The sequence below is a fragment of the Neoarius graeffei genome, chromosome 2 (genome assembly GCF_027579695.1).
Source record: "Neoarius graeffei isolate fNeoGra1 chromosome 2, fNeoGra1.pri, whole genome shotgun sequence".
Taxonomy (NCBI): Eukaryota; Metazoa; Chordata; class Actinopteri; order Siluriformes; family Ariidae; genus Neoarius; species Neoarius graeffei.
In genome coordinates this window covers 65107878-65135871 of record NC_083570.1, presented here as the reverse complement: position 1 = coordinate 65135871, position 27994 = coordinate 65107878, and the positions used below count along the sequence as shown (strand labels likewise).

General features: G+C 40.6%; 1 protein-coding gene across 1 annotated transcript in view; it reads right to left on the bottom strand.

Moving 5' to 3' along the window:
• Window positions 1–8032: 8032 nt before the first annotated feature.
• ankrd27 (ankyrin repeat domain 27 (VPS9 domain)) overlaps window positions 8033–27994 on the bottom strand; it is a 78113-nt gene continuing 58151 nt past the window's right edge. The window contains exons 15-29 of the mRNA XM_060914711.1: window positions 25110–25192; window positions 24781–24896; window positions 23926–24018; window positions 23593–23790; window positions 19652–19696; window positions 18178–18297; window positions 18048–18092; window positions 15289–15411; window positions 14094–14291; window positions 11724–11843; window positions 11404–11568; window positions 9968–10067; window positions 9789–9855; window positions 9463–9526; window positions 8033–9378 (exon numbers count right to left, since the gene is read on the bottom strand). Of these exons, the coding sequence (XP_060770694.1) occupies window positions 8971–9378; window positions 9463–9526; window positions 9789–9855; window positions 9968–10067; window positions 11404–11568; window positions 11724–11843; window positions 14094–14291; window positions 15289–15411; window positions 18048–18092; window positions 18178–18297; window positions 19652–19696; window positions 23593–23790; window positions 23926–24018; window positions 24781–24896; window positions 25110–25192 (1945 nt within the window). The 3' untranslated portion in view covers window positions 8033–8970. The remainder of the gene's footprint in view (window positions 9379–9462; window positions 9527–9788; window positions 9856–9967; window positions 10068–11403; window positions 11569–11723; window positions 11844–14093; window positions 14292–15288; window positions 15412–18047; window positions 18093–18177; window positions 18298–19651; window positions 19697–23592; window positions 23791–23925; window positions 24019–24780; window positions 24897–25109; window positions 25193–27994) is intronic.

Below are 27994 nucleotides of genomic sequence, written 5' to 3'. Positions count from 1 at the left end.
AAGCCAGGTGATTTACCTACAATACACGAGTAACATGCATATTACCCTCCTGGACTCCAAACATATGATAATCTGCCAAGGACAACATGAATAGTTACACAAATTGAAGGCTGCCTGTGAATGGTGTCATCAAGTGTTTGTTTACTGGCTGTTTAAAAGACTGGAGACCGTCACGCTTAATTTTTCCTACGACCGTGTCCGGAAGGTTTTTCTGTATCTTTATCGTGGAGTGAAGGAAACTTCTGTCCAGTGTTGATGTTTTTGCATTTGGCATAGCTAGGGCATGATCAGGCATAGATGTGCTGGCATGAGTAATTCTGCAGGATGTGTACAAGTTTGATAACATTGCCTGGAGGTCTCTGGGACAGTGGCTGGTATGCATTTTGTAGAGCACCGTGACAGCAGCAACGTCCCTTCTGTGTCGGAGACTAGCGATGGCCAATCCCCTGCAAGCAGTAACTTGATCGACTCCAATAATTTAGAGCGCTTTCTGCTGAATTGAATCAAGATGGCTTAGGACAGTTGGCGAGGAACTAATCCATGACAGACAGGCGTATTCCACAACACTACGGACTTGAGCTTTGTAGACAGTTGCTCTTCCTGCAGTATCAAGTTTGTTGGCAATTTTCCGTCGTGCTCCAAGTCTCTGCCCAGCCATCTTCAAGATATCAGAGTTGTGCCTGGTCCACAGAAGCTTACTGTCGATTGTGATGCCAAGGATATTAAGTTCTTTCTCTACTACCAGTTTGGTATTTCCAAAGTACAGATCAGGACTTGTTGGCATCCTTTTCCCAGACAGTATCATGGTCTTACATTTTGCGGGCTCAAAGGTAACTTTCCGTTTGGCAAGTCACACTCTCATCTTCTCAAGGTCTCTGTTTAGATTAGCTACTACACTTGCCCTCTTATTTGCCAATCTTATTGGTGCAAATAGCGTAGAGTCATCAGCATACAGGTATAGCTGGTTTTCCCAAGTGTCCACTAGGTCGTTTATAAAGGCAGAGTATAGAAGAGGGCCAAGTATGGAGCCCTGAAGCACTGAAGCATTGATGGGTGAAATGTCAGATGATTGGCCTGAGAGAACAACCTTAACGGACCTTCCATGTAGAAACATTTAATTTAATTTTTTTTTAAAAAGTCTCAAGTACAATTTATGTTATAGTAAAATGAGCTGTAGGTTTCACTGAGCGTCTTGCAGAACCAGCCTCGGTTCTTCTGGAGACTTTGACTGTAGTGCTTACTTCTTATTTTTGCAGTAAAACCGAGGAGCCTTCATTATGTTTTCTGTCTGAAAAGTGGTTTCTTATGTAATGCACTGCCTTCTTTACTGACATACAAACATTTTTCTATAACATTTAATTTTGTGCTGGAAAACTAATGTTTGAAAATCTAAAACGTTTTTGTACTGACTTGATAATAGCAGAGCTCCCCATGCACAAAGCATGCGGCACGAAGCTCCATACTTAAGAGAATATGTTAATGCATTGACCTGATTTTTTTTTATGGCTTTTGCAACCGTCCAGTGCCCATACATACAAACAAGGTACCTGATCATAAATGCAAGGTAACATATCTCAAACACTTGACCACCGGACAATAAAATTTGTATCTTTATTTACATAAAGAGAGATGGGTTTTTATGGGGCACTAATTTTTAATTTGCTTTTTAAAAAATAACGTGATTATTTATGAACACATTTTACGGAAAATATTTACGATAGTTTCATATAAAACTAGTTAAAACAGTTTTATTAATCCACTAGCTTGTTGGACAGTTGTAACCAGACAACTATTTGACATATCAAGTTTGAAATATCAAGATCGCAGCTCTAACCCTTGGAGCTCGATCGAGGAGGATGCTTTCCAGTAGGTTTTTATCCTACTGGTTTTTTCATGGCGGGTAACGTATCTTTGCATTGTATGCTTTTTTTTACCTGGATGATTTATTACTCTACACACTCATATAAACATAATTACCATATAGTTCAATAGCAATTGTGAGCATTATTCCTTAGTTTTAGATAATCTAAAACTACCATGGATCGATATTGATTAGTTCTTACTGCATGTATAATAATATTTGATTGTAACTATATGGTAATGATATAAAGTGAAAGCGCTGGTTCACTGCTGTCCACCAGGCACCCAGCAGAGTCACACCATAATAAATGTCGTAGTGTTGTTTCTGGCACATGACATGCGGTGTCAAAGAAAGGAATAAATATATATATCGTAACTGCGATGCGTATCTAATTATTGGTCTTACGGTCACAAGAAAATGCAGCAATTTATTGACACAAAATACACAAAACTACGGTTCATATGCTATATTATTATTATTGTTCTATTTAGGCTGATTTTGTGTCCTTGTAAATATTTTACTCATACACTCATCAGGAGCTCCACTTTTAGGCACCGCCTAAAGAGCTATGTTATAGAACTCATAAAAAACTAACAAAGTTTGTACAACCCCGATTCCAAAAAAGTTGGGACAAAGTACAAATTGTAAATAAAAATGGAATGCAATAATTTACAAATCTCAAAAACTGATATTGTATTCACAATAGAACATAGACAACATATCAAATGTCAAAAGTGAGACATTTTGAAATTTCATGCCAAATATTGGCTCATTTGAAATTTCATGACAGCAACACATCTCAAAAAAGTTGGGACAGGGACAATAAGAGGCTGGAAAAGTTAATCTCATCTCATTATCTCTAGCCGCTTTATCCTGTTCTACAGGGTCGCAGGCAAGCTGGAGCCTATCCCAGCTGACTACGGGTGAAAGGCGGGGTACACCCTGGACAAGTCGCCAGGTCATCACAGGGCTGACACATAGACACAGACAACCATTCACACTCACATTCACACCTACGCTCAATTTAGAGTCACCAGTTAACCTAACCTGCATGTCTTTGGACTGTGGGGGAAACCGGAGCACCCGGAGGAAACCCATGCGGACACGGGGAGAACATGCAAACTCCGCACAGAAAGGCCCTCGCCGGCCACGGGGCTCGAACCCGGACCTTCTTGCTGTGAGGCGACAGTGCTAACCACTACACCACCGTGCTGCCCGCTGGAAAAGTTAAAGGTACAAAAAAGGAACAGCTGGAGGACCAAATTGCAACTCATTAGGTCAATTGGCAATAGGTCATTAACATGACTGGGTATAAAAAGAGCATCTTGGAGTGGCAGCGGCTCTCAGAAGTAAAGATGGGAAGAGGATCACCAATCCCCCTAATTCTGCACTGACAAATAGTGGAGCAATATCAGAAAGGAGTTCGACAGTGTAAAATTGCAAAGAGTTTGAACATATCATCATCTACAGTGCATAATATCATCAAAAGATTCAGAGAATCTGGAAGAATCTCTGTGCGTAAGGGTCAAGGCCAGAAAACCATACTGGGTGCCCGTGATCTTCAGGCCCTTAGACGGCACTGCATCACATACAGGCATGCTTCTGTATTGGAAATCACAAAATGGGCTCAGGAATATTTCCAGAGAACATTATCTGTGAACACAATTCACCTAAATTCACCTAAATTTAGCTGAATTTAGCAATTCAGCTAAAACTCTATAGTTCAAAGAAGAAGCCGTATCTAAACATGATCCAGAAGCGCAGACGTCTTCTCTGGGCCAAGGCTCATTTAAAATGGACTGTGGCAAAGTGGAAAACTGTTCTGTGGTCAGACGAATCAAAATTTGAAGTTCTTTATGGAAATCAGGGACGCCGTGTCATTCGGACTAAAGAGGAGAAGGACGACCCAAGTTATCATCAGCGCTCAGTTCAGAAGCCTGCATCTCTGATGGTATGGGGTTGCATTAGTGCATGTGGCATGGGCAGCTCAGTTCTCAGTTTAAACATTTGATGTCATCTATGTTCTATTCTGAATAAAATATGGAATTTTGAAAACTTCCACATCATTGCATTCCATTTTTATTTATAATTTGTACTTTGTCCCAACTTTTTTGGAATCAGGGTTGTACAATATATATAGGGTGCCTAAGACTTACCCAGTACTGTACATCATTATTTCTGGGCCACCCGGTTGTTTAGTTTTCTTAAATATTAACCATGTACACAGAATGCTGAAAGCAATCAAATAGCAATGCTTCACACCCCTGCCAATTTACTAATATAGTTCAAAATATTTTAGATGAACAGCAGTAAGAGATGTGGCTTGTGCATGACACATTTGTTTGGTTCAGTCTGTGTCAGCTTCAGAAGAGAAATCACCGCAATTGAGCATTAACTCCATTGTGGGGAATTATAAAGAATGTACATTTGTCAGGATAAACGTTTCCCCAGAACAGCCTTCACAAATTGAGACTGTGAGCCAAGAGAAAAGAAAACTGATTTCACGTATTTAACAGATTGAAAGGGGGTCAGATTAATTATGCTCTTGGCTCTTTAGATCCTGCTGCAGAAGAGCTGACACAGGGACTTTCATCTTCCTGTTCTGGGCATCTGTGAATGCTACATTTCATTCTGATATTTGCTTAATGTGTTAATTGGTGACCTCTCTTTCCCCTCTGCCCATCTCCTCCATATTCAAATGAGTCCACAGGCGATTTGCACTTTAGAGTCAAGAGTGCTCGCCTTAACCGTGGGTGGCAGTCTCAAGGCGCAGCATATTTCAGAAAACGGCGTGTCAATCATTTAATGCACTTTTATGAAAGTGCTCTCTTTTTTGCCCATTTAGACTAAGTGGTTTCATCTTTTTCTATTGGCGTGATGCATGGTTGGCTGTGAAACTGCCCTGGTGCTTAATAATAGTAATGACTACATTTCCCTACATCTCCTTCATTAAATCAGAAGAGCCATAAGATTCCCTGGCTGTTCACCACATCCATCAATCAGTGTGCTAGACTAGCAGCACATTTCATACACACAGTGAAAGTTGGCGACTCATCGCACATTTCTAGCAGACATTTTGCAAACAACTCTTCCTTCAGGGCAGCCATGGCCTGAAGGTTAGAGAAGCAGCCTTGGGCCCAAAGGGTCACTGGTTCGATTCCCAGCAGTGGCAGGAAAAATGTGAGGGGAGTGACTGAACAGCACTTTTTCCTCTCTCTGTATCATGGCTGAAGTGCCCTTGAGTAAAGCACCTAACCCTAACTGTTCCCTGGGCGCTGTAGCATAGCTGCCCACTGCTCTGGATGTGTGTATGCACATGCGTGCGTTCACTGCATCAGATGGGTTAAATGCAGAGGAGGAATTTCACTGTCCTCGAGCATGCATGTGATAAATAAAGGCTTCTTCTACTGCTAATTTTATTATTGATGTGTACAGTACTGAAGATTGAAAGCTTGCATTTTGCACAAGATCAAATTTCAGGTTAAGTGACAAAGTGAGATCTGGTACCAAATACTGGGATTTATTCTAAGGGTCTATTTGCTTCCTTCTCTGATTTTCCCAGCATTCTTGGTGTGGGATTTGAGAAAGCACATTAATAACGGAATAAAAGCTCAATAGTTGTGTTAATTAATGACTTGCATTTGAATTGATTGGTACCAAATACTTGGTTTAAAAAAAAAAATAAAAATACTGTGCAATCAATCAATAAATAAAATGAAATATGTGGGGCAGCACGGTGGTGTAGTAGTTAGCACTGTTGCCTCACACCAAGAAGGTCCTGGGTTCGGGCCCAGCAGCTGGCGAGGGCCTTTCTGTGCGGAGTTTGCATGTTCTCCCCGTGTCCGCATGGGTTTCCTCCGGGTGCTCCGGTTTCCCCCACAGTCCAAAGACATGCAGGTTAGGTTAACTGGTGGCTCTAAATTGACCGTAGGTGTGAATGGTTGTTCATTTCTACGTCAGCCCTGCGATAACCTGGCGACTTGTCCAGGGTGTACCCCACCTCTCACCCATAGTCAGCTGGGATAGACTCCAGCTTGCCTGCGACCCTGTAGAACAGGATAAAGCGTCTAGAGATGATACGAGATATTGGAGAATAATGTAAGAATAGGATAAGACATGGATTGTATTAAGAGATGATTGGATCAGATGCATACACACTGCTAAATGGTATAGTCAGGGTTTGAGTATCGTGAGCAGCCTTCCTGCTGAAATAAAAAAAAAAAAAGGTTAAAAAACACAGCTCAGCCTGATCACTTTCTAATTTTTTTATTCATCACTGAACACTGATGTATGACTATCACAGGTTATTCTGACCCCAGTTAAATAAGGCACATTCACTGCATTATTACATGAATAACACTTAGAGGGACATGTACAAAAATAATTGCTGTTTTTCCAAATTAGAGATGCAGAGATGCTACAACCCAGAAAGTTCAGTTACGTTTGGCGACAAATTGCAAACATGAAAGGTTGAGGACAATTTCACTCGTTCACATTAGACCTAAATCTGGAAAAAATTAAATAAAATAAAACCCGCACAGTGAAACTATTCCATGTTAGGATTAGTCCGCATGAAAAGGTGCTGTATGCCAAACATACCAACCGTCTGAAAACCTCCATTTAAAACTGTGTATTTTTTTTTAAGGAGTAAAGTGCATGCCTAAAACACAGTACTGATCCAGAATACTGTCTCCTGTATATTGTATGCATGAAGGAAGGTACGGAGTAATTGAGTTAAGAACATGAAAAAAGAAGAAAGTCCTTGGCATCTAAAATAGCTGCAATTCTTTTTATATCTACATTCAAGATTTTTAATAATAACTTAAAATAACTCAATAGAATCCAGATGAAGGAAAAATATTTTCTTATACGGTAGTACCCAAATAGACTGGTACCAAAATTCAAAAAAGTGCTTGTTTAAGGAGTTAAAGGCATTTTTGAGACAAAGTCGGCAAACAGTCTTATTTTGTCAACTTGGGTGTGCCGAATTCAAATCTGCAATATGCCGAGCTCTATCTGACCTCTGTTGACCTCTAGAGGTCATTGAACTTTGGGCCTGTAAACGTCTCAGCTGAACCCAGTTTCTCAGCTTTCTAAGGAATGAAATGTACTAAAATGATTAATGAAGTTAGCAAATGGCCTTGTTTGTTAAATGTTTGGGTGCTGAATTCATTTTTCATTTGTAAAACGACATATGACCTCTGATAACCTCAAGGTCATTAAACTTGGCCTATAGGCCTATGCATTTAACGGCATTTTTAAACTGACTTTACTCCCCCAAAAAGAATATGAACAGACAAAAACAAATTGAAAGGAACAAATACAACATTAAATGCCAGTCCATGTACATGTGACTTACTTTTCACAATGAGAATGCCTCGGCGATCACCTTACATAACATTGCATTACATTTAGCGGTTACTGTTTATACAAAGCTACTGAAAAAAGGACAGATTCAGCAGCATACAAAATGTGGGGCATACAGGGTATACAGGTTAATCAGGGTTAGTATATATGAGAGTTTTTTTTCTTTGTTGTTTTTTGTTTTGTTTTAAACGGGGTAAAGCCTTTACAAAAAACAAACAACAAAGAAGAAAACTCTCATATATACTAACCCTGATTAACCTGTATACCCTGTATGCCCCACATTTTGTATGCTGCTGAATCTGTCCTTTTTTCAGTAGCTTTGTATAAACAGTAACCGCTAAATGTAATGCAATGTTATGTAAGGTGATCGCCTAGGCATTCTCATTGTGAAAAGTAAGTCACATGTACATGGACTGGCATTTAATGTTGCATTTGTTCCTTTCTATTTGTTTTTGTCTGTTCATATTCTTTTTGGGGGAGTAAAGTCAGTTTAAAAATGCCGTTAAATGCATAGGCCTATAGGCCAAGTTTAATGACCTTGAGGTTATCAGAGGTCATATGTCGTTTTACAAATGAAAAATGAATTCAGCACCCAAACATTTAACAAACAAGGCCATTTGCTAACTTCATTAATCATTTTAGTACATTTCATTCCTTAGAAAGCTGAGAAACTGGGTTCAGCTGAGACGTTTACAGGCCCAAAGTTCAATGACCTCTAGAGGTCAACAGAGGTCAGATAGAGCTCGGCATATTGCAGATTTGAATTCGGCACACCCAAATTGACAAAATAAGACTGTTTGCCGACTTTGTCTCAAAAATGCCTTTGGGTGTCACAATTCTGGATTTTGGTACCAGTCTATAATGGTATTTGAAATCTAATCATTCAAGTCAAAAGACATGTTAAAAATCTTACAAAGCATGTCAAAAGACTTGCGTTTTTCGGAAGAAGCAAAGCTGACTGGGAAATATGTGGTCACTCGTGCAGTCACACATCAAATCTGCTTTAAGCTTCTGTCAGTGTTGCCAAAGCTGATGAAACATACAAGTGGCCTGATAAGTGAAAAGATAAAACAGAACATGTTAAACCTAAAAAGAAGCAGTAAAAATTATGCCCAATCATCCCTTTTTATGATGCTGGTAAAATAAAACTATGCTGGTAAAAGTGCTGGTTAAATAAAACTAAATTCCTTCTCAAAGGTTTGTTTCTCTAAAGGCCCCGATCAGGGAGTTCATGATTATGTTTTCCACACATTCTTATATGGACTTCATCGTAAAGGGGGGGGGGGGGGGGGGTTTCCAAAAACACATGTAGGATCTGGGACTTTGAAATGTACAGTTTTTGTCAGCATCTCCGTCTGTATTACGCTTTGTTTCAGTCCTGGAAATGCATCTTCAATTCATACTTCTCTTCATCTCCCTTTACAGTACAAATAAAAACACTCAGCAAGTCTTTTAAGAGTCCATACATTACTTCTCACATCCACTCAACCCCTAGCAGTTTTATTTAATATTTAATTTGTGTCTCATTGTCAGTTCACTGAATTAAAGTTAAAGCTTTAGACTTCAACAACAGTTTAGGGTTGAGCTAAAGCAGCTGATCGTGTCAGTGGCTGCAGCGAGTTTAGGATCACTGACTGAAATAAGGTCATTAAACCTGGTCAGTTAAATGTTTAAAACAACAGCGAAATGCATAGCCTATACTGATCATCGTTTTTCATCACGTTTGAAGTTAGAGCAGAATCTCAGAGCATGATATTATCCATTTCTGTGGAAACCCAATGCAAATTTTTGCCCCAGTTCTGATCCTCCTCCTCCTCCTCCTGCTGCTGTTCCTCCTCCTCCTCCAAGCTGGCCTGCGTGGTGTTGTCAGCCTTCCCAATTACCTGCTCAGGTTCAGGTGAGAGGTTAGTAGGATGGCCATTTGCTTCACTGTTGTCCATTTTGACAGCAGATGGTGTGTGCTCCAGGTCCTCGGGAGAGCTGTGGGTCAGGTCCTGGTGTATGGTGTGACTGCGGCTTAATCTTTCGGCCTGGTTCAGCGCAGCCTGTCTGACGGAGTGCAAGTTTTCAGACTGATGGATGAAGAGGTCGCAGCCATCGACAGTCTCCCCCCGCCGTAGTCGCCTTCTATAACTCAGGTCATCTAAATCCTGTGATCCACACATGATAACTATAAATGTTAAAAACAAGCAACAGTGTTGTGCGGTTTAAAGAAAAAAAAAAAAAACTGTTACCATATATGGAGAGTCGGTGGAGAGAATGATGGTACCGTCTTGTGGTTTATTCATCTGCTGTATTCTGTCCATAATACATAACATCATCATGTTATTAATGATTCAGTTAGAACTTTAAAATTCAAATTTTTTTTTTGCAATTTATCTAGGGCTTGGTGTGGATGCTGAGCTAATGAAAACTGGCATTGTGGTTCAGGTCAGCTGCTGAGTGTGCTTCTACGAGGAGCAGAGCAGCACAACCTCCCGATGAAGCCCTGAAAGTTTCCATATTGATATGCTGGAACATTATGCACGCTCACTGACAATAAATCCATACATAAACACACCTGAGTACAGATTGGTCTGTCTCACACCTTTGCATATCAGGACTCTTGTGTTGGACAACAGTGGGCGCTGCAAACAATAAATAAATAAATAAATAAATAAATAAATGAGCAGGTACGCATTGATGAACGCAGATGCTCAAAAGGTTTTTGTATTACAGTTGATTATATCTGGACCTCACTTTTTCTTTGATGCATTTGGGCTATGCAGAACTGTTTGACTGAATCAGCTTCAAAACTGGACGCACAGGCTTTCTGTAGAATCCTAAGAATTGCTGTGTTCTGCAAAATAAATAAACAGTTAAATTAATAATAATAATAATAATAATAAGCCATTTAAAGTGAACAACTGTATAAATACCCAAATCCTTAAATGTTTTTTTTTCCCCAGACAGAATTTAAGTTTAAAGCTAGACGGCCTTTCGATTTCATAAAATTGGTGAAATTTAGTTCCTTCTGAAATTTGGTCATTGTGACACATGTTTATTTCTGTAATCTCATCCCCCCATTCTCATTATCTGTAGCCGCTTTATCCTGTTCTACAGGGTTGCAGGCAAGCTGGAGCCTATCCCAGCTGACTACGGGTGAAAGGCGGGGTACACCCTGGACAAGTCGCCAGGTCATCACAGGGCCGACATATAGACACAGACAACCATTCACACTCACATTCACACCTACGCTCAATTTAGAGTCACCAGTTAACCTAACCTGCATGTCTTTGGACTGTGGGGGAAACCGGAGCACCCGGAGGAAACCCACGCGGACACGGGGAGAACATGCAAACTCTGCACAGAAAGGCCCTCGCCGGCCACGGGGCTCGAACCCGGACCTTCCTGCTGTGAAGCGACAGCGCTAACCACTACACCACCGTGCCGCCCTAAATAAATAAATAAAATGTTAAAAATTAAAAAACACCCCAAACAAGCCATTCTGTGGCTGGGAATTTGTTTAATTTGAAGGGATTCCTGAGCAAATAATGCGCATGAAATCGCTGGCTTCGCGCAGTCAAGCAGACAAAGGAAGTCTGTGTGTGCATGCGCAGATTTATCATCTTTTGGGTTTTACAGCAGCTGACATCCACAGTGTTGCATTACTGCCATCTACAGGTTGACCGTGCACTGACAATTACATCATTCTGTCGCTAAACGAACAGCTGATCACACTGAGGTGCTCGCTGACCCCCGATATTTATTAGTTTGGTCCTGCGTTTCCTTTCTTTCGTATATAACATAACGTCTTTTCTTCTCGCTTTCCGTTACTGTAGTCAGTCTTCCACGTTTCATTTGTACACTCTCCCTCCATTTTCCTCTCCTGTTTCAAATTTGTATCCCACAGTGCCTTGTGCGAACGGGAAAAGCCCACCATGTGATCCATGACGTAGTATCTTGAATTGGGTCACGGTGAAGCAAGAAAATAAATAAATAAATAAAAACAGCGGAGAATTTAGGGCCACATGGCTCTAAATTTATTAATTGTTCCATTTTTAAAAAGCCGAATAAAACTGGAAGTCTGTAATTCGAATTCAGTAGCTTGCAGTCCATGTTAGAAAGAAGGCAGTGTTTCTATTAATTCAGCTGTTTAACTGAGAGTGAATGGTTAGAAACGTTCGCCTGCATACAGTCTCCTGAGCACAGTCCAGTGCCGTGCGCTGCCTCTTGTTCCTGAGGTGTGTGAGAGCCCCAGCTTCTAGCAGCCGCTCCACCAGACTCTGGTGTCCTCCTCTCACCGCCTCGTGTAGAGCCGTGTTACCCTGATTATTAGTCAGGTTCAACGAGGCTCCACTCTAGAAGAGGACAAAACGATTAACTTCAGTCACATTTTCCTCTCTGTCCCCGGCTGGCCTCATTAGATGCTTGGTTACATGACTGCCTATATATTTATTGCTTGAGGAAATGCTACAACCTGTACTGTGAGAGTGGAGTGAAATGCTGACGGTACCTCCATTATCACTGCTACTGTCTCCTCATGTCCCTTTAAACAGGCTTGGATCAGGGGACTGTTCCCAAACTGGTCCTTCTTATTTAGCTTGGCATTGCACTCCACCAGAGAGCTCACCACCTACAGAAATAAAGGAGGACATATAAAGACGGTACTGTAAATCAATGTTAAATCATAACCTTCCTCATTGATTCATGATCTGATTTAATTAGGTTTTAATAGTGATGCGTTATCAGTACATGTAAACCTTCACTGTATCAGTGTCTGCATTTAAAATCAAGACAAAAAAAAAAAAGTTTGTACGTTTTGCTATTCTCAGACAAAATGCTGCAAAATATAAAACAAAATTCTCTGGATTATAATTTATAATTTGATTATAATTTAATTATAATTTGAGGTTCAGGTTAAACAAACAATCTGAAAAATCTGCACAGATCTAAGACAAAAATCATATTTAAAAGGAAAAAAAAAAAAACCTGCCAAACTGTTAATCAGCTCAATATGAGAACCTCTAATTGACCATCTTTGACTCTACTAAATCACAACCAAACATGATGGTGCAAAATGGACGAACGCAAAATGTGCAAGTTTATCCCAAGATAAGCTTGGCCACGCACTTGACATCCAAAGAAGAAAAAACAAGTAGACATTAAAGTCTCCAAATAGTTATACTTTATACCCTAAAGACTAGCATGGGGCTCCCATATGGCACAACAGAAAAGCATTTGCCCTGCTGTCTGTGCCCTGGGATTTTAATTGATGTGACGGCTTACTGAAATCAAAAAGATCCCCAATGACCCACAAGAACCAACAAAAAGCAGCAAGTGTAGGATGGATTTACATTCATATCAGATCCTTGGGCCCAGAAAGTTAACGTGCTACGTAATAATTACAAGTTTCTCAAAGACCCCAGCATACCGTCTTATTTCCTACTGGCTCATGGATTCAATATTTGTGAATTTGCAGAGTTAAAGATAACCTAGGTGACCTCAGCACAATGCAAAATTAGTTGCTGCTGGAAGCAAATTTCCTTTTTGCGTTTTCGCATCCTTACGATTTTTTTTTCCCCCACGTTTGGCCCCTCCAGGCCTGCTGTCACCCTAAGCAAGCAGATTAAATGTTGCAATTGAAATTGTTCTTTAAAAAAAGAAACGAACATCTTTGCAGGGTTTAAATTACTTGTTTATATGTGGAGGGAATTGGGCCAGTGGAGTCAGTAAGAACAGAGTTAAGTTTATTCAGAACAATGTGTAACGTGGAAAATAAATACATTCATGAACATAATTCAAACTATTCAAATGCTATTACCACTATTCAAGTATTATTTAAATGCGTACAATAATGCGTCGGCTATTTATCAGAGTTAGAAAGCATTTTATTCATCAACTTTCCGTTCACAGTGCACATTTCTATTGTTATTAGATTCACGTTAACCTTAACTAGAGGACTACTTCTTTTTGAATTCTTGAGGTTTGGATTAAATCCATTTAAGTTACCAGTCAAACAGACTAATATATAAACAGAATAACAACTCTGATTATTATATAGCACAGGCTACTTCCGGTAAAATCGCGTGCTCTGATTGGTTCCTTGACAGGCAGAATTTTCCTGTAATGCCCGTGGGCAATTACGGACTCTCTTTCCAAGGTGGCGGCTTTCAACGTTGCAAAAAACAAAAACGACAAAAAAATATTTGGAAATTCATTTTGTTGAAAAACAAACCAATATAGATTATATTTTTATCTTTCGCAGAACAGGTCATGTATTACTCGAGTGGAGAAATAAATTCAGTTTTGAAACCGCTAGCCGTTTACTCCGTATGCGCGACTCCAGTATGTTACAAATATGATGTAACTGAAAGCAGCGTCACGCCTCATTGTAATGAGCGTCTATTTTAATCTTAGAAATAAAATAAAAAAATCCATATAATAAACTCCTTATTAACCTCACTTGCTTGGTCTTTATGGGAAAATATCAGACCTCGCGCTCAGTTAATAAGTAGTTATCATTGCTGGTTGTGAATTTTAGATGACTAAGAAAATGAAAATAATCACCAACCCCTTTACTGTGCGTCATAAACCCTACTTTGAGAACTACGGGATTAGAAAATATTGACGGTGGGTACAAACAAAAACATCTGTTGGACCGGGTGGACTGAGAATTAAAAATTAAATTTAATTAATTAATTTAAAAAAAAAAAAAAAAAGCAAGCTATACTGTACATAGCTCTAATTTGGGTTTCCAATAAGAAAAGGATAGACACGATTCTATGCGACTGTGTGCTGTTTAGGCGTCAAAGACAAACGGAGCGTATGAAAAGTGATTCCACAAGTTTGATTATATGGAGCAGTGTTCGTAGTGCAGCAGCACCTGTGTGTGGCTGTTCTGGCAGGCCAGGTGGAGTGGAGTGGCATTCTGGCTGTTACAGGCGTTGATGTTGGCTCCATGGCGGATGAACAAAGAGACGAGCGCTGTGTGTCCATGCAATGCTGCCACGTGCAGCGGAGTGAAACCGTCCGCACTGCTGCTGTTCACTCCCAACCTGTCCGGCTGCAGGACGCGTAGCTTCTAAAGACACGCACAAAAACGGTAGAAGGTTGGAGTGGTGAAATTCTAAAAAGATATGTACTGAAAATACTATACGGTGTTTAAATACTACTGCTGTGTTTAAAATCTTATATATTTCCTAGGAAACGCCATAGTTCACACGGTCATCATCTAGATCAGACCTGGGCATTTTACGGCCTGCGGGCCGCATCCGGCCCTTTGGTTCATTCTGACCGGCCCGCGTAAGGTTAATGAGAAATTACAAAATAAACGTATTTTCTAATTTTACCTCATGCATGGACTGAATGTGCATTGCTTTTATTTTGAAGTTGTGTTCAACAAAAACGCAATGCGCGCGACATGAAATCCCACAAAACCTAATCCCGCGATAACTACTTCCGTAATTTGCCCAGACCAACCACAAACTTGTACGTCATCCTTCAAACGGTCCAGCCGATCACATAGTGTGACGTCACCAGCAGGCGCCGGAGCCGATCTCCGGCGAAAAGCACCAAATGAGGTGATTAGACTACAAATGTGGGCATCATTATTATAATATGATGTATCTTGCTTGATATTTGGAGTAGAAAGACAATATTGTGATGTCTTTTATTGTGTTTTGGGGTGAATGTGACTGAAAAAAAAAAAAAAAAGGTACAAACGTTCACATTTTGTTAACCATTGTTTTGGGAAATTTGATTGAATAAATGACATTTTTTTGTAAGGCAACCTCGTTTTTTCCATACTCTTACCAGTCTTAGCAGTTTGTAAGAACAATGTTATTTATTGCTTTATATAAAGAAATACAATTAATATTATGCAGAATTTAGTTCAGCCTTTTGGTCCGGCCCTCCACAAAATTTTCTGCTTCTCATGTGGCCCCATGGAAAAAATAATTGCCCACCCCTGATCTAGATCAATGTAACTTAAACCTAACTGTGCAACTAATGACTAAATACTAATTAGAAATAACGCAATAACTAATTAGGTGTTGATCTCTCACACAACATGTGCAAACCTTTTGTGTAGGTTCACACTTTGGGCACTGGCACAGAGGGTGGCATAGTTCTGTCTGTTCAGGCAATTCAGCTTTCTCTTCATCCTCCTGCTCTTCATCTGTCCACTCCAGCAGGTAGCGCACCTGAAACAGGACACACGCAATATGAAGGGGGAAAAAAAGCACAAGTACTGAAGGCTCTTTCGGTATTGAAACCTTATCCACCTTATTTCCCACCAACAAACTGCTTCACGCAGGGTTCCTACACATTTTCCATTTCAAAATTCCATACTTTCTCCAAGCTCAAATACTTCACTGTACATTTTTTTAGACCATATCTGACACAACAGTACAAATAACTAGAGGTTTATTATTTAAATAAATTATTTTAAAATCCAACTGTTAATATGGATGTTACGTCGTGTGTATGTAAGCAAATATGTTGCAAAATAATTGCCAGAAGCAAGCAAGCAACTGCTGATATTATATTCTTTCATAGGGTCCAAAATAGATGGAGTAAAACTGTTTACAGCAAACACTGTTTAACAGACTGTTCAGCAAAGAACTATACATAAAGTCAAATCGTACAGTAAAAGAATGCATTTTGAAAACTTAACATAGAACTGAGAATAAAATATAAAAATCAGGGGTCGCAAGAAGTTTAGAACGCTCTCCCCCTTTGTCTTTTTACGTCTGCTTCGGTCTCACACACACACACACATGTATATACACACGACAAATGCATTGTCATGCAGATACACAAATACACGATATATTGCTATCGTTCACGCCTGGGGGCCGCCCCATAACACCGGCAAAACCTGCTAACTCTTATAAAACTCGCAGTTACTCATTCTTATATTTGTAGTGTTGCAATGTTCGTCCATGCCCTTTTTTTTTTTTAGCTCCGCAGAGGTACGACGGAGCCCAACGTGCTAACGTCAGATAGTTCACTGATTGCAGATGCCACAGAAATCACCTCCGACACATCACGTCTTGCCTCGCTTAAATTCAACATCAAATTCACACTGGTTTGAACATCTTGGCTTAATTTTATATTTTAGAAAAGAAAGTAGGGGTAATAGTCTGGAAACAGAAATGCTTTTCCATACTCCATCTTCCTTTTTCCAGACTGGAAATTACTAAAATCAAATTCCATACTGTGTACAGAGATGCCTACCCCAAATTTTGAATTTCAGTATTCTTGAAAACATTTTTCAGTATTTTGGAATGACTTTCAGTAACATTAATTTATGCGCATTTCCATTATAAAGAGGTGTATATACCAATATGTTTAACATTTAAATTATTAAAAAGAACTGTTTTGTGTGAATTGAATAAACAAAACGCGAGCAGCCATCTCAACTGAATTTCCACTCAAATTTCTAGAGCATACAATATATCACATTTTTATAAATACAATAGTGTTCCCTGTTTGCAGACATTACGGTTGACTACCAATCATTGGTATTGAATGTAACTCCTCAAAAGTATTATATTATATTGCCTGGCAAAATGTTCTACCTGTTAATGGATTCTAATAAAATTAACAAAAAAATTTCTTATTTCATGCCAAAGAGAGTCCGACATTGTTATCTTAATGTCCCAATATATAAATACTTCAGCATAATGCTTCAGAAGAGACATTGAATAAAATGACATTTATAATTGTATTTAAAACAGTGGAATGATCAATTTTTTGCCACAATCCCACAGCACTAATCATAAAATTCTGTTTTTGATCATACTACATGTACATTTGCACTTGCAACACTGAAAAGACTTTGAATTAAAGAAGTACAGCCAGTGTTTGACATTTCAGTGAATAAAAATCATACATGTAAAAAGAAACTGAATAAGTTTAACTCACATTTCATGGCACTAATCGGCAAGTTCAACTCCAAGCACAGGTCAACCATCACCGCTTCAGCACGTGTCACGTTCCGTGTCTTTTCATCCACAGATTTCGTAAAAAACTGCTGGATACCCCCAGATTTACTTTCCGCCTGACACGCCATTTCAGCATACTCCATATGGTTTTTGTAGTTGACATGCCGCGTGCAGTCATCGCGACCACCATGAGTGATGTTAATGTCAGTTCTACACAGTTTGCAGTGCGCGTATCCATTGCCCTTTTGACTGGGTGTAATGCACGGCCATTCTACCGTATCGAAAATAGCGCGAGCAAATGTGTGGAATCTGCGCATGTCACACACAGCATGTGTGGTTGTCGTAAAAATAAATAGCCGTGAATCGCGCATGGATTGAAAAAGTCGCTTGGACATTTAAAAACAACTCACTGGAATTTTTTAAGACTTTATAATAATTCCGTACAGAATAACACTGTTTGCCGTAACATCATATTTACGTAACTTTTCCGTACAAAATACGGCCAATCCGTACTAGTAGGCATCTCTGCTGTGTAAGAACCCTGTTCAAATAAAACCAGTTTTTCACAAAAATAAATAAATAAACAAAACACACAGTTTTAAGCTTGAAAAATCAGTTTCATTACAACAACAAAATGGCACTGAGGTCATTTCATCACTTTTTGAAAACAACAACAAAAAAAAGTTATCTTAAGGAAAATCTTGTAAAACCCTCTGCGGTTATTTTTACACCACATTACAGGTTTAATTTTAAACCGTTTAAAGCGGAAAAAGTATGGGCTGGTTCTTCAAACAAAGGTCTCTGGCACTGCGTCAGTGGAAAAGGGGAAAGTGTGAATGAAAGCATTTGTTTGCGATCATATAATTAGTTTATGTGCAATAACTGCTCACCATTTCCACATCTCCATCTGCCACGGCCCGCAGTAACTTCTCCACCTGCCATTAAACACAGAAGGGAAAGAGTCTCAGGCTGCAGCCAAAACCCATTCAGCATGGAGGCGAAAGAGAGCGATGAGCTCACCTCCTTTAGATGAGTGCGCTCACTCTCAGAACTGGCCTCCACAGAGACGACGGAGGACGTACTGGACACAGAGGTGCGTCTACTGCTGCTGTCAGCTGGCTGTGGAGGGGGACTGGGAGCCTGAGCAAACCGATTCAAACAAAAAGAAACATTTTCATGTTTATCTATTCATCGTTCTGTTGCACCTCTCTACATTCATTCAGGACCCTTCTCTCTACTCTCACTCGACAGGACGTCCAGTAATCATCTTCACATAGCAGCTCAAATCATATCACTTTAGCATTTCTCTAATTTTACATGTCATATTATTTGACATTTTTATTTAATCTTTATTATGCATTTATTTTAGGGTTACTGCTATTTTTTGAAGTTTGTTTTTTTTTAAAGACCATTACATTTTCATTATTTTCTGTTTATTCCCTTTTGCGGTTTTTATTTGCCTTTTTTCTTTGTAAAGCATTTGAGTTGCACTTTAATGTGTGACAGACACTACATCTATAGAGATGACACGGTTGCATGAAAATATGAAGTTTATCTTCAAGTGGTGAACATTTTCACGAGTGAAATAGTTTTCAACACGAGAAGATAAACTTCAGATCTTCGCACCACCATGTAATGTTCTTTATATTATATGGACACATCCACAATCAATCAATCAAAACATCTGAATCAAAAGAATTTGAATTCTAAACCGGTTCACCATTTTGACAACGTGCGTCTAGTCAGCGGGAAAACACTGGGAGTGACATCATCGGAGTGAAATATTGGGAAATGTGTCCCTCAGATACATGATGTATCTCGTATGAAAAATTTGAGTTTTTCAACACGAGAAAATAAACTTCATATCTTTAAGTCAACGTATGATTTTCTTTTTATTATACAGACACAAACAAAACGGGGTGGCATGGTGGTGTAGTGGTTAGTACTGTCGCCTCACAGCAAGAAGGCCCGGGTTCGAGCCCCGTGGCCGGCGAGGGCCTTTCTGTGTGGAGTTTGCATGTTCTCCCCGTGTCCGCGTGGGTTTCCTCCGGGTGCTCCGGTTTCCCCCACAGTCCAAAGACATGCAGGTTAGGTTAACTGGTGACTCTAAATTGACCGTAGGTGTGAATGTGAGTGTGAATGGTTGTCTGTGTCTATGTGTCAGCCCTGTGATGACCTGGCGACTTGTCCAGGGTGTACCCCGCCTTTCGCCCGTAGTCAGCTGGGATAGGCTCCAGCTTGCCTGCGACCCTGTAGAAGGATAAAGCGGCTAGAGATAATGAGATGAAATGAGACAAACAAAACATTCCCAAATTTATCAAAACAATTCATCGATTTCCTCACGAGTGACAGAGATTTATGTCATGGGTTTTGGGTCTCCATGTCCCGCACGTAGCTCATATGAAAAATACAAGTGGTGTATTTCCCAGTAAAACACTCGTGTCCATACAATATATACACACAAGGGTTTTTTTTTTTTTCAAAAACCATTTACCTTTTTCCTGGCACTATCATATGTGCGCTCCAGCAATGACAAAACCTACAACATGAAGAAAAAAAACGTTTAATAATAGAACAGCACATGAACAGGAAGGTGTTATTCACAATAAATGCAGAAAAGAATTGCATAATTAAATTATTTGTCTTTGTTTATTACACAAACTGCATATAGATACTCATGGTGTAAATTATTTTAACGACGCGCACCATCCACCTGCATGTTCATGAAATTATCCAAATAGCCAAATCATGTGGCAGCAGTACAATGCACAAAATCATACAGACACGGGTGAAAAGCTGATATTCACATCAAACATGTAACATGTGGGGGTCAATGGGCTACAACAGCTGTCCACATCAGCACCCACAGAACTGTTCACGTTAGTCTCAAGATTCTTGGAGAACAGGAGTGGAACCCAATGTGTTCGTCTGCTGTTGTAGCCTGTCCAAAGTCACTGAGGTCATATTCCCCCCCCCCCCACACACACACACACACCTGTATCTGCATGATTTTATGAATTATGCTGCTGCCACATGATTAGCTGAATATGTGCAAAAATGAGCAGAGGGTGCCTAATAAATTGGCCAGTGATTGTGTATGAAATGCAGGGTTCCTACACATTTTCCATTTCAAAGTTCCATCCATTTTCCACATGTATGGACTTCACTTTATATTTTCCAGACCATATTTGACACCGGCGGCACGGTGGCGTAGTGGTTAGCGCTGTCGCCTCACAGCAAGAAGGTCCGGGTTCGAGCCCCGTGGCCGGCGAGGGCCTTTCTGTGCGGAGTTTGCATGTTCTCCCCGTGTCCGCGTGGGTTTCCTCCGGGTGCTCCGGTTTCCCCCACAGTCCAAAGACATGCAGGTTAGGTTAACTGGTGACTCTAAATTGACCGTAGGTGTGAATGTGAGTGTGAATGGTTGTCTGTGTCTATGTGTCAGCCCTGTGATGACCTGGCGACTTGTCCAGGGTGTACCCCGCCTTTCGCCCGTAGTCAGCTGGGATAGGCTCCAGCTTGCCTGCGACCCTGTAGAAGGATAAAGCGGCTACAGATAATGAGATGGGAGACTTTAAAATCCAACTGTCGATGTGGATGTTACATTGTGTGTATGTAAGCGAGTATGTTGCCAAATAATTGCCAGAAGCAAGCAAGTAACTGCTGATATTATATTCTTTCATAGGGCCAAAAATTTCTAGTGGCTCCCTGTGGTAAGGTCCTGCAGCTCATACAAATCAATTAAACCCAGACAAGTTCAGTGTACAGCATTTTATTCAAGCTGCAATGCTAAAACAGTGCAGTGTTATTCTGTTTCCGCCTGTAAATCTGGAAAACTAAACTGATCCCTTCTCCCTGGAACAGTAACAGGAGGGATGTTGATGTGGAACTCATCAAAAGAAAAGGGAACAGAAGTGCACGGACTTTCCTTTACTGAATATTAGATGGAGAAAAACTGTTTACTGTAAGCACGGTTTAACACGCTGTTCAACAAAGAACCAGAAATAAAGTCTAATAATAAATCAATTATACAGTAAAGAATGCATTTCAGGGCGGCACGGTGGTGTAGTGGTTAGCGCTGTCGCCTCACAGCAAGAAGGTCCGGGTTCGAGCCCAGCGGCCGGCGAGGGCCTTTCTGTGTGGAGTTTGCATGTTCTCCCCGTGTCCGCGTGGGTTTCCTCCGGGTGCTCCGGTTTCCCCCACAGTCCAAAGACATGCAGGTTAGGTTAACTGGTGACTCTAAATTGAGCGTAGGTGTGAATGGTTGTCTGTGTCTATGTGTCAGCCCTGTGATGACCTGGCGACTTGTCCAGGGTGTACCCCGCCTTTCGCCCGTAGTCAGCTGGGATAGGCTCCTGCTTGCCTGTGACCCTGTAGAACAGGATAAAGCAGCTACAGATAATGAGATGAGAATGCATTTTGAAAACTTAACACAGAACTGAGAATAAAATCAGTGGTCACAAAAAGTTTAAAACGCTCTTCCCCCTTTGTCTTATTATTTCTCTCCATCATAAGCGTGCACACAAATATGAAAATAAAACCTGCCAGTAAGACAGTAATCAGGCTAAGAACTCTTGTGCGAGTACCAACACACAAATAAGGGCAACTCTGTTCTCACACACACACGATATTTTGCCATCGTTCACGCCTGGGGCCGCCTCACAACACCGGCAAAACCTGCCAACTCTCATAAAACTTGCAGTTACTCATTCTTACATTTGTAGTGTTGCAATGTTCGTTCATGCCGAGGTTTTTTTTTTTTTTTTTAGCTCTGCAGAGGTACGATGGAGCCCAACGTGCTAATGTCAGATAGTTCACTGATGGCAGATGCCACAGAAATCACCTTCCAACACATCACGTCTTGCCTCGCTTAAATTCAACGACATACATTTTCCTTTTTCGATACTGATCCACACCTGGAAATTACTAAAATCAAACTCCATACTGCATTGGAATCCTGGAAATGGTATTCACTTTCATCAAAGTCCTTCACATGCCACAAGGCGCATCAGGCAGCGCCAATCTCTGTTCCAGTTGTCCTCAGCCTCTCACCTATTATACAGCTTGGGGTACAGTGGGGGGCTGGTCCTCTGGTAACCGCGAGAGTTTGACTCCCTACTCACATCTGTATTGTGCCCTGCCTCGCCAGATGGTAGTCGATACCATTTTTATGATGGTCTTTGGTATGACCCAACCGCGAGCAGAACTTGTGATCTCCTGGTCGAGAGGTGAACATGCTAACCACTAAGCCAACTCGTAGTACAATTCACTTTCATACAAGAACTTTTTTGTTCAAAAATACCACTTCTCTTCAGGGCAGATTTGTGTATTTCAGGTGTTAACTAAGGGGTCATCCATAATTTATATCATTATCATGAGTCTACAAAGAGTAGACTTTTGAGCAACCCCCCCCCAAAAAAAGTGTACATTAGCGGACAAAAAATGATGGATCTACATGGAATAGGAATTCAAAATAAAATCATGTCTTGTATTACTTTTTATTAAAATCGGATGACAGGACAATACAAAGATTCACAAGAGAAGAAAAGAAGACTCAAGACGGGTCCAGAAGTTTTCATAGAAAGCAGGCGATTCATTTTTGAAAATTAGGGACTGTCTTTTTAAGGGGAGCTGTTGCCTTTTGGCTCCTCATGAACAATAGGAAATCCATTGTTCATGAGGAGCCCAAAGGAAACAGCTCCCCTTAAAAGAGAGTCACTGTTTTTGCCCACAGATTAAATGTTGAAAATAAAGAATAAAACATATTTTGGGGCTGGGGCTGGTCGTGCAGGACTTTCATTCTGAAATGGAAAAAAAGACTGACTGTATAAAATTCAACTGACTGCTGACGCAAGTACAAAACACCCATATGAGATCCTACGTACCGTTTTACGAGAGAAATAATCCCGAATTGTAAAAGTCGACTTGATTTTTTTTTTTTTTCCATCCGGACGATCGCTTGCCGGCACAGCTCAGCTTGCTTTGAAACGTTCGTTTTTGATTCTTTCCAAGCAGCCTGTCCTGCCCTAACTGCCTCCTGCCGCTTCTCAGATGAATGCAGGAAACAATAAACGTTTAAAAACTGCTCGTACTCGTTTGAGGGAGTCTTGTGAATAGCGGTATTTCTGCTACTCACAAATTTGTAAATGCGGTCAAAATCTGGGTCAGCCATTGTTGTTGTATTGAAGAAAGAAAGCGTGTAGAGCTAGCTGGCAACACCGATGCGGCGCGAAATTTTTTACATGGCGGCCGCCGATTCGCACATTGACGGATCATCATTTTTTCATTTTTAAAAAGTGTATGCCTGGTCATTAACCCCCTCCCCCCCGCGTACGGTTTGTACACTCGTGATAATGATGAAAATTATGGATGACCCCTAACTAAGAATACTTAAAGCTTGAATGTTGCGTGTGATGCTGAACTGCGTGGCGCTCTGACCCTGGAGTTGAGTGCGCAGTGCAGTGGGCTCTGATTGGCCTTGTTATGGAGGAGAGTTGAGGCACCGTTCTCCAGCAGCACCTCCATGATGCCTTCGTAACCCCAACGAGACGCAATGTGCAGTGCTGTATCCCCCTTATCATTCTGCATGTTCAGCCGGCAAGTGTGCAGGTCGTAGTAAACCAGTGCCTTTACACACTGAAACACACACACACACGGGTTAACATGGGGTATCATGTAGGAATTCTCTGTATTTTAATAGAACTCTGCTTTTCATTTCATGATCTAGTCTTTGTGAAATTGCGTGTACAGCGTATTATCCAAGCCACTTACATCCTCATGGCCATACATGCAAGCCAGGTGAAGAGGAGTGTTCCCGTTGTTGTCCTGAGTATCTGTGTTTGCTTTATAGTGCAACAGCAGCAGCTACGGGAACAGAAGGAGCGAGGTGATAAAGAGACTGCGAGCTCAAAAGACAGGACAGTATGTCTGAATCACCTGGTGAATAACAATACACCTACAGTCGTATCATATTTCCAGAACATTATGGTATTTACTGCTTCACAATTTCAAAGATGACCTAAGCAAGGAATAAAATACGACAGGGTGTGCTGATAAAGGAAAATAACCAAAATCAGTGACAGGGTGACGTGATGCCATTACCATGCCAAAGAGGATCCTATTCTAATAACAGCATGTCCTAAAGTGTTTTATTCCTCTTATACCACAGCACATTTGCTAACACTAATAGCTACTTATTAAAGAATGACACAGTGCACTGTAATTTGCTTACAGGTGCATTTAAATTTGTAGCTCATCCATAAAACAAGTCGGTTCCTGTTATCACTTACATTATAGCAGCTATAAACAATCAATCAATCATTCCCCGACTTTCACTCGGTCTCTTTCTTGAAGTTAATAAGACTGGAAAAAAAAAACTCAAGAAACTGCGAAGATCTTGGTCCTGAACACTTTCAGGTGTCTTAGGAACAGATTTACCTCTGACCGTTATCAAATGCTGAGCAAAGAGATGTCTTCCAAATATGCTAAATAAACATAACAGAAAACTTCACTACAGCAATGAGTGCACGTTTGTTTGGTTTTTTAAAATTATTATTATTTACTTGTGTGGAGTATGGCATGACATGTATCAGGCTGTAAACAGGTATATTGGGACAAGACACTCACCGTGACACCCTGATAGCCCTTCTGGCAAGAGAGATGCAGAGCCGTGAGGCCGTGGTAGTCTGTGGCATTCACCGCAGCTCCCTTTGACACCAACAGGTCAACCAGCAGAGCTTGACCTATTCTCACACACACACACACACACACACACATTAGACAAAAAGGTCGAGCCACAGAGGTTCAGGTGCATGTGTAAAAGACTGAGAAGCAAACCAAAGAAACTGAATCATTGAACTTTACTAAATAATACCAATTAGGAGTCAGACTTGTAATGTACTATTTCATACTTAAAAGTATTACAGTGAGTTAAAGCATATGAGAAAACAGCTAACCGCATATAGCAGCAGCATGAAGAGGAGTGTAGCCTCGGTCATCCCGAGAACACGGAGTGACTACAGATGGGTCATTTAATCTCCTGAGGAATAAAAAAAAAAAGAAAAGAAAAATTAACACACATTTTATACTGAGATAAATATTTTACTGACAGAGTACAGCCAAGATTTAACAATATTTTTAAAAATCTGAATGGTATATACACAACAATATCCACAACTGTCATATAAAGAAACCGAAAGACAAAGTTAAAAAAAAAAAAAGACAAACAAGTTATGACCAATTGAAACTGAACACAAACCAGAAAACAAATGCATGGAAAAAAATTTATATATTACAGTGTGGGGAAATAAGGAATTTTAAGCACCCTGTCACAGGACAGATAAGTCTGAAACGTGATCTGTCCGTCCAAATTTCAGCCTGTCCGAATGACGGGCCAAAGGCCTGGAACAATGCAGCCGGGGGTCCGCAGCTGAAGGGCTTTAGATGCCTGGAGATGGCTTCTCGGTTATTTCTAGGCACATTTTTGTGATTTTTAAAGGCCAAATTGCACGAGACATTAATTACTAAATTACACTACAAATTGAATATAAATTTACAAGAAAATGTCAGAAGATTCAAGAAGAACATGCTTAAAAGTTATACCCGAGAAAACACAGGTCAGTTCTATGTCTAGAACAAAAGTATGGGGGGAGCAAGGATGTTCCGGTTGGTTACAACTTACTGGTACTCGTATATAGGTACGATAATGCTCAGGAAACATTAGGTCAACAATGACTTTTTTTTATACCAAGTCTATAAGAAATTTAGTAATTAACAACACAACTATTGTTACATAATAGAATTAAAATTTTGAGTACGAGATTCCAACAGTGAATACTGAGATTATTGTCTTATTTAGTGTGCCACTCGAGGAGAGGGAGGGGCCTGTAAATTGATGGCGCTAGGACCTTTGGTGGCAGAGTTATAAATTTTTAAAGTCGCGCCCGCAGGGGCCCCGTTTCACAGGCCGTGTTACGACAATGTATTTGCTCAGTGTAACATTTGGAAAAAAATTAGAAGTAGATTAGACTCATATCTTTAGAATTTTTCATGAGCCATCCAATCTGATGCTTCCGAAATATAGATGGACAATTGCAAAAATTACCGGTCAATGTCCGCCGGTCCGACCTTATTTCCCACAAGGTCTCATCTCATCTCATCATCTCTAGCCGCTTTATCCTTCTACAGGGTCGCAGGCAAGCTGGAGCCTATCCCAGCTGACTACGGGCGAAAGGCGGGGTACACCCTGGACAAGTCGCCAGGTCATCACAGGGCTGACACATAGACACAGACAACCGTTCACACTCACATTCACACCTACGCTCAATTTAGAGTCACCAGTTAACCTAACCTGCATGTCTTTGGACTGTGGGGGAAACCGGAGCACCCGGAGGAAACCCACACGGACACGGGGAGAACATGCAAACTCCACACAGAAAGGCCCTCGCCGGCCCCGGGGCTCGAACCCAGGACCTTCTTGCTGTGAGGCGACAGCGCTAACCACTACACCACCGTGCCGCCTTCCCACAAGGTATTATATATTATTTTATATGGACATGAGTGGTTTACTGGGAAATACGCCACTCATACTTTTCATACGAGCTACATCCAGGACACGGAGAACCAAATCCGTGACATAAATCTCCATAAGTCACTCGTGAGGAAATCGATTAATTGTTTCGATAAATTTGGGAACTTTGTGAATGTGTCTATATAATAAAAAGAAAAATCACACGCTGGCTTGAAGATATGAGGCTCATCTTCTCGTGTTGAAAAATTTGCATCGTGGATCTGAGTGACATATTTCCCGATATTTCACTCAGATGAGGTCACTCCCGGTGTTTTCCCGCTGACTAGATGTGCGTTGTCAAAAATGGCCAACCGGTCCGAAATTAAAATTTTGATTAATTTGTGTATTTTTTTGTGGACGTGTCCATATAATATAAAGGGACATTACATGGTGGCGCGAAGATATACATGTTATTTACCAGCTGGGCGGTCCGTATTGTGAAATACTGTGACCGAGGTCTTGAAAGTAGTGAGCGAGGCCCTCTGGGCCGAGGTCAGTATTCAAAGCCGAGGTCACAGTATTTCACCATACGGACCGACCTTAAGCTGGTAAATGATACATTTATTTTTTTCTTTACCAAATTCTAACAGAAAACGAGAGCGCCCGAAAGGAAAAACCGAGCCGAGCCGCCATTTTGAATCCTCATTCACGGCTGTAATGCAAATGGCTTCCTCCTCGGTATACAAGTGCACTTCCATGGCAGGAAAAAAAAAACACTACATTTTGCCGCCTATGTAGTCCTCTATTTATACAAATAGGAGTCTTTCAGCCATGTCTTTGCTCGGCGTTAGCAAGTTACAGGTTTTTAGCTTTCTCCTGAAATGTTTTCTTTTACTTCTTCCTCAGGGGAGTAAAACTCGCTTTCGCTGTGAACACTGTCGTTATCGCCATCCATGCTGTAAAATTAATGCTATTCTCCTGAGAAATGCTGGCAAAAATTTATAAGATTTTTGATTATCTTATAAATAAAGCTTATAAAAAAAAGATAAATGTTGACAAAAGAAATGTTACTATGTTTGGTGTTGTTGTTGTGAACGAGCAAGTCACCAGAGGTCCGCAACGTAGGATATGGACCTGCTCGCCAGCCAATCAGAGCGCAGGATTTTTTTCCACACCGTGAAAAAAAAAATAAATGTGTTATTTACCAGCTGGGAGGTCCGTATCGTGAAATACCATGACCGAGGTCTTGAAAGTACTGAGCGAGGCCCTCTGGGCCGAGGTCAGTATTCAAGGCTGAGGTCACGGTATTTCACCATACAGACCGACCTTAAG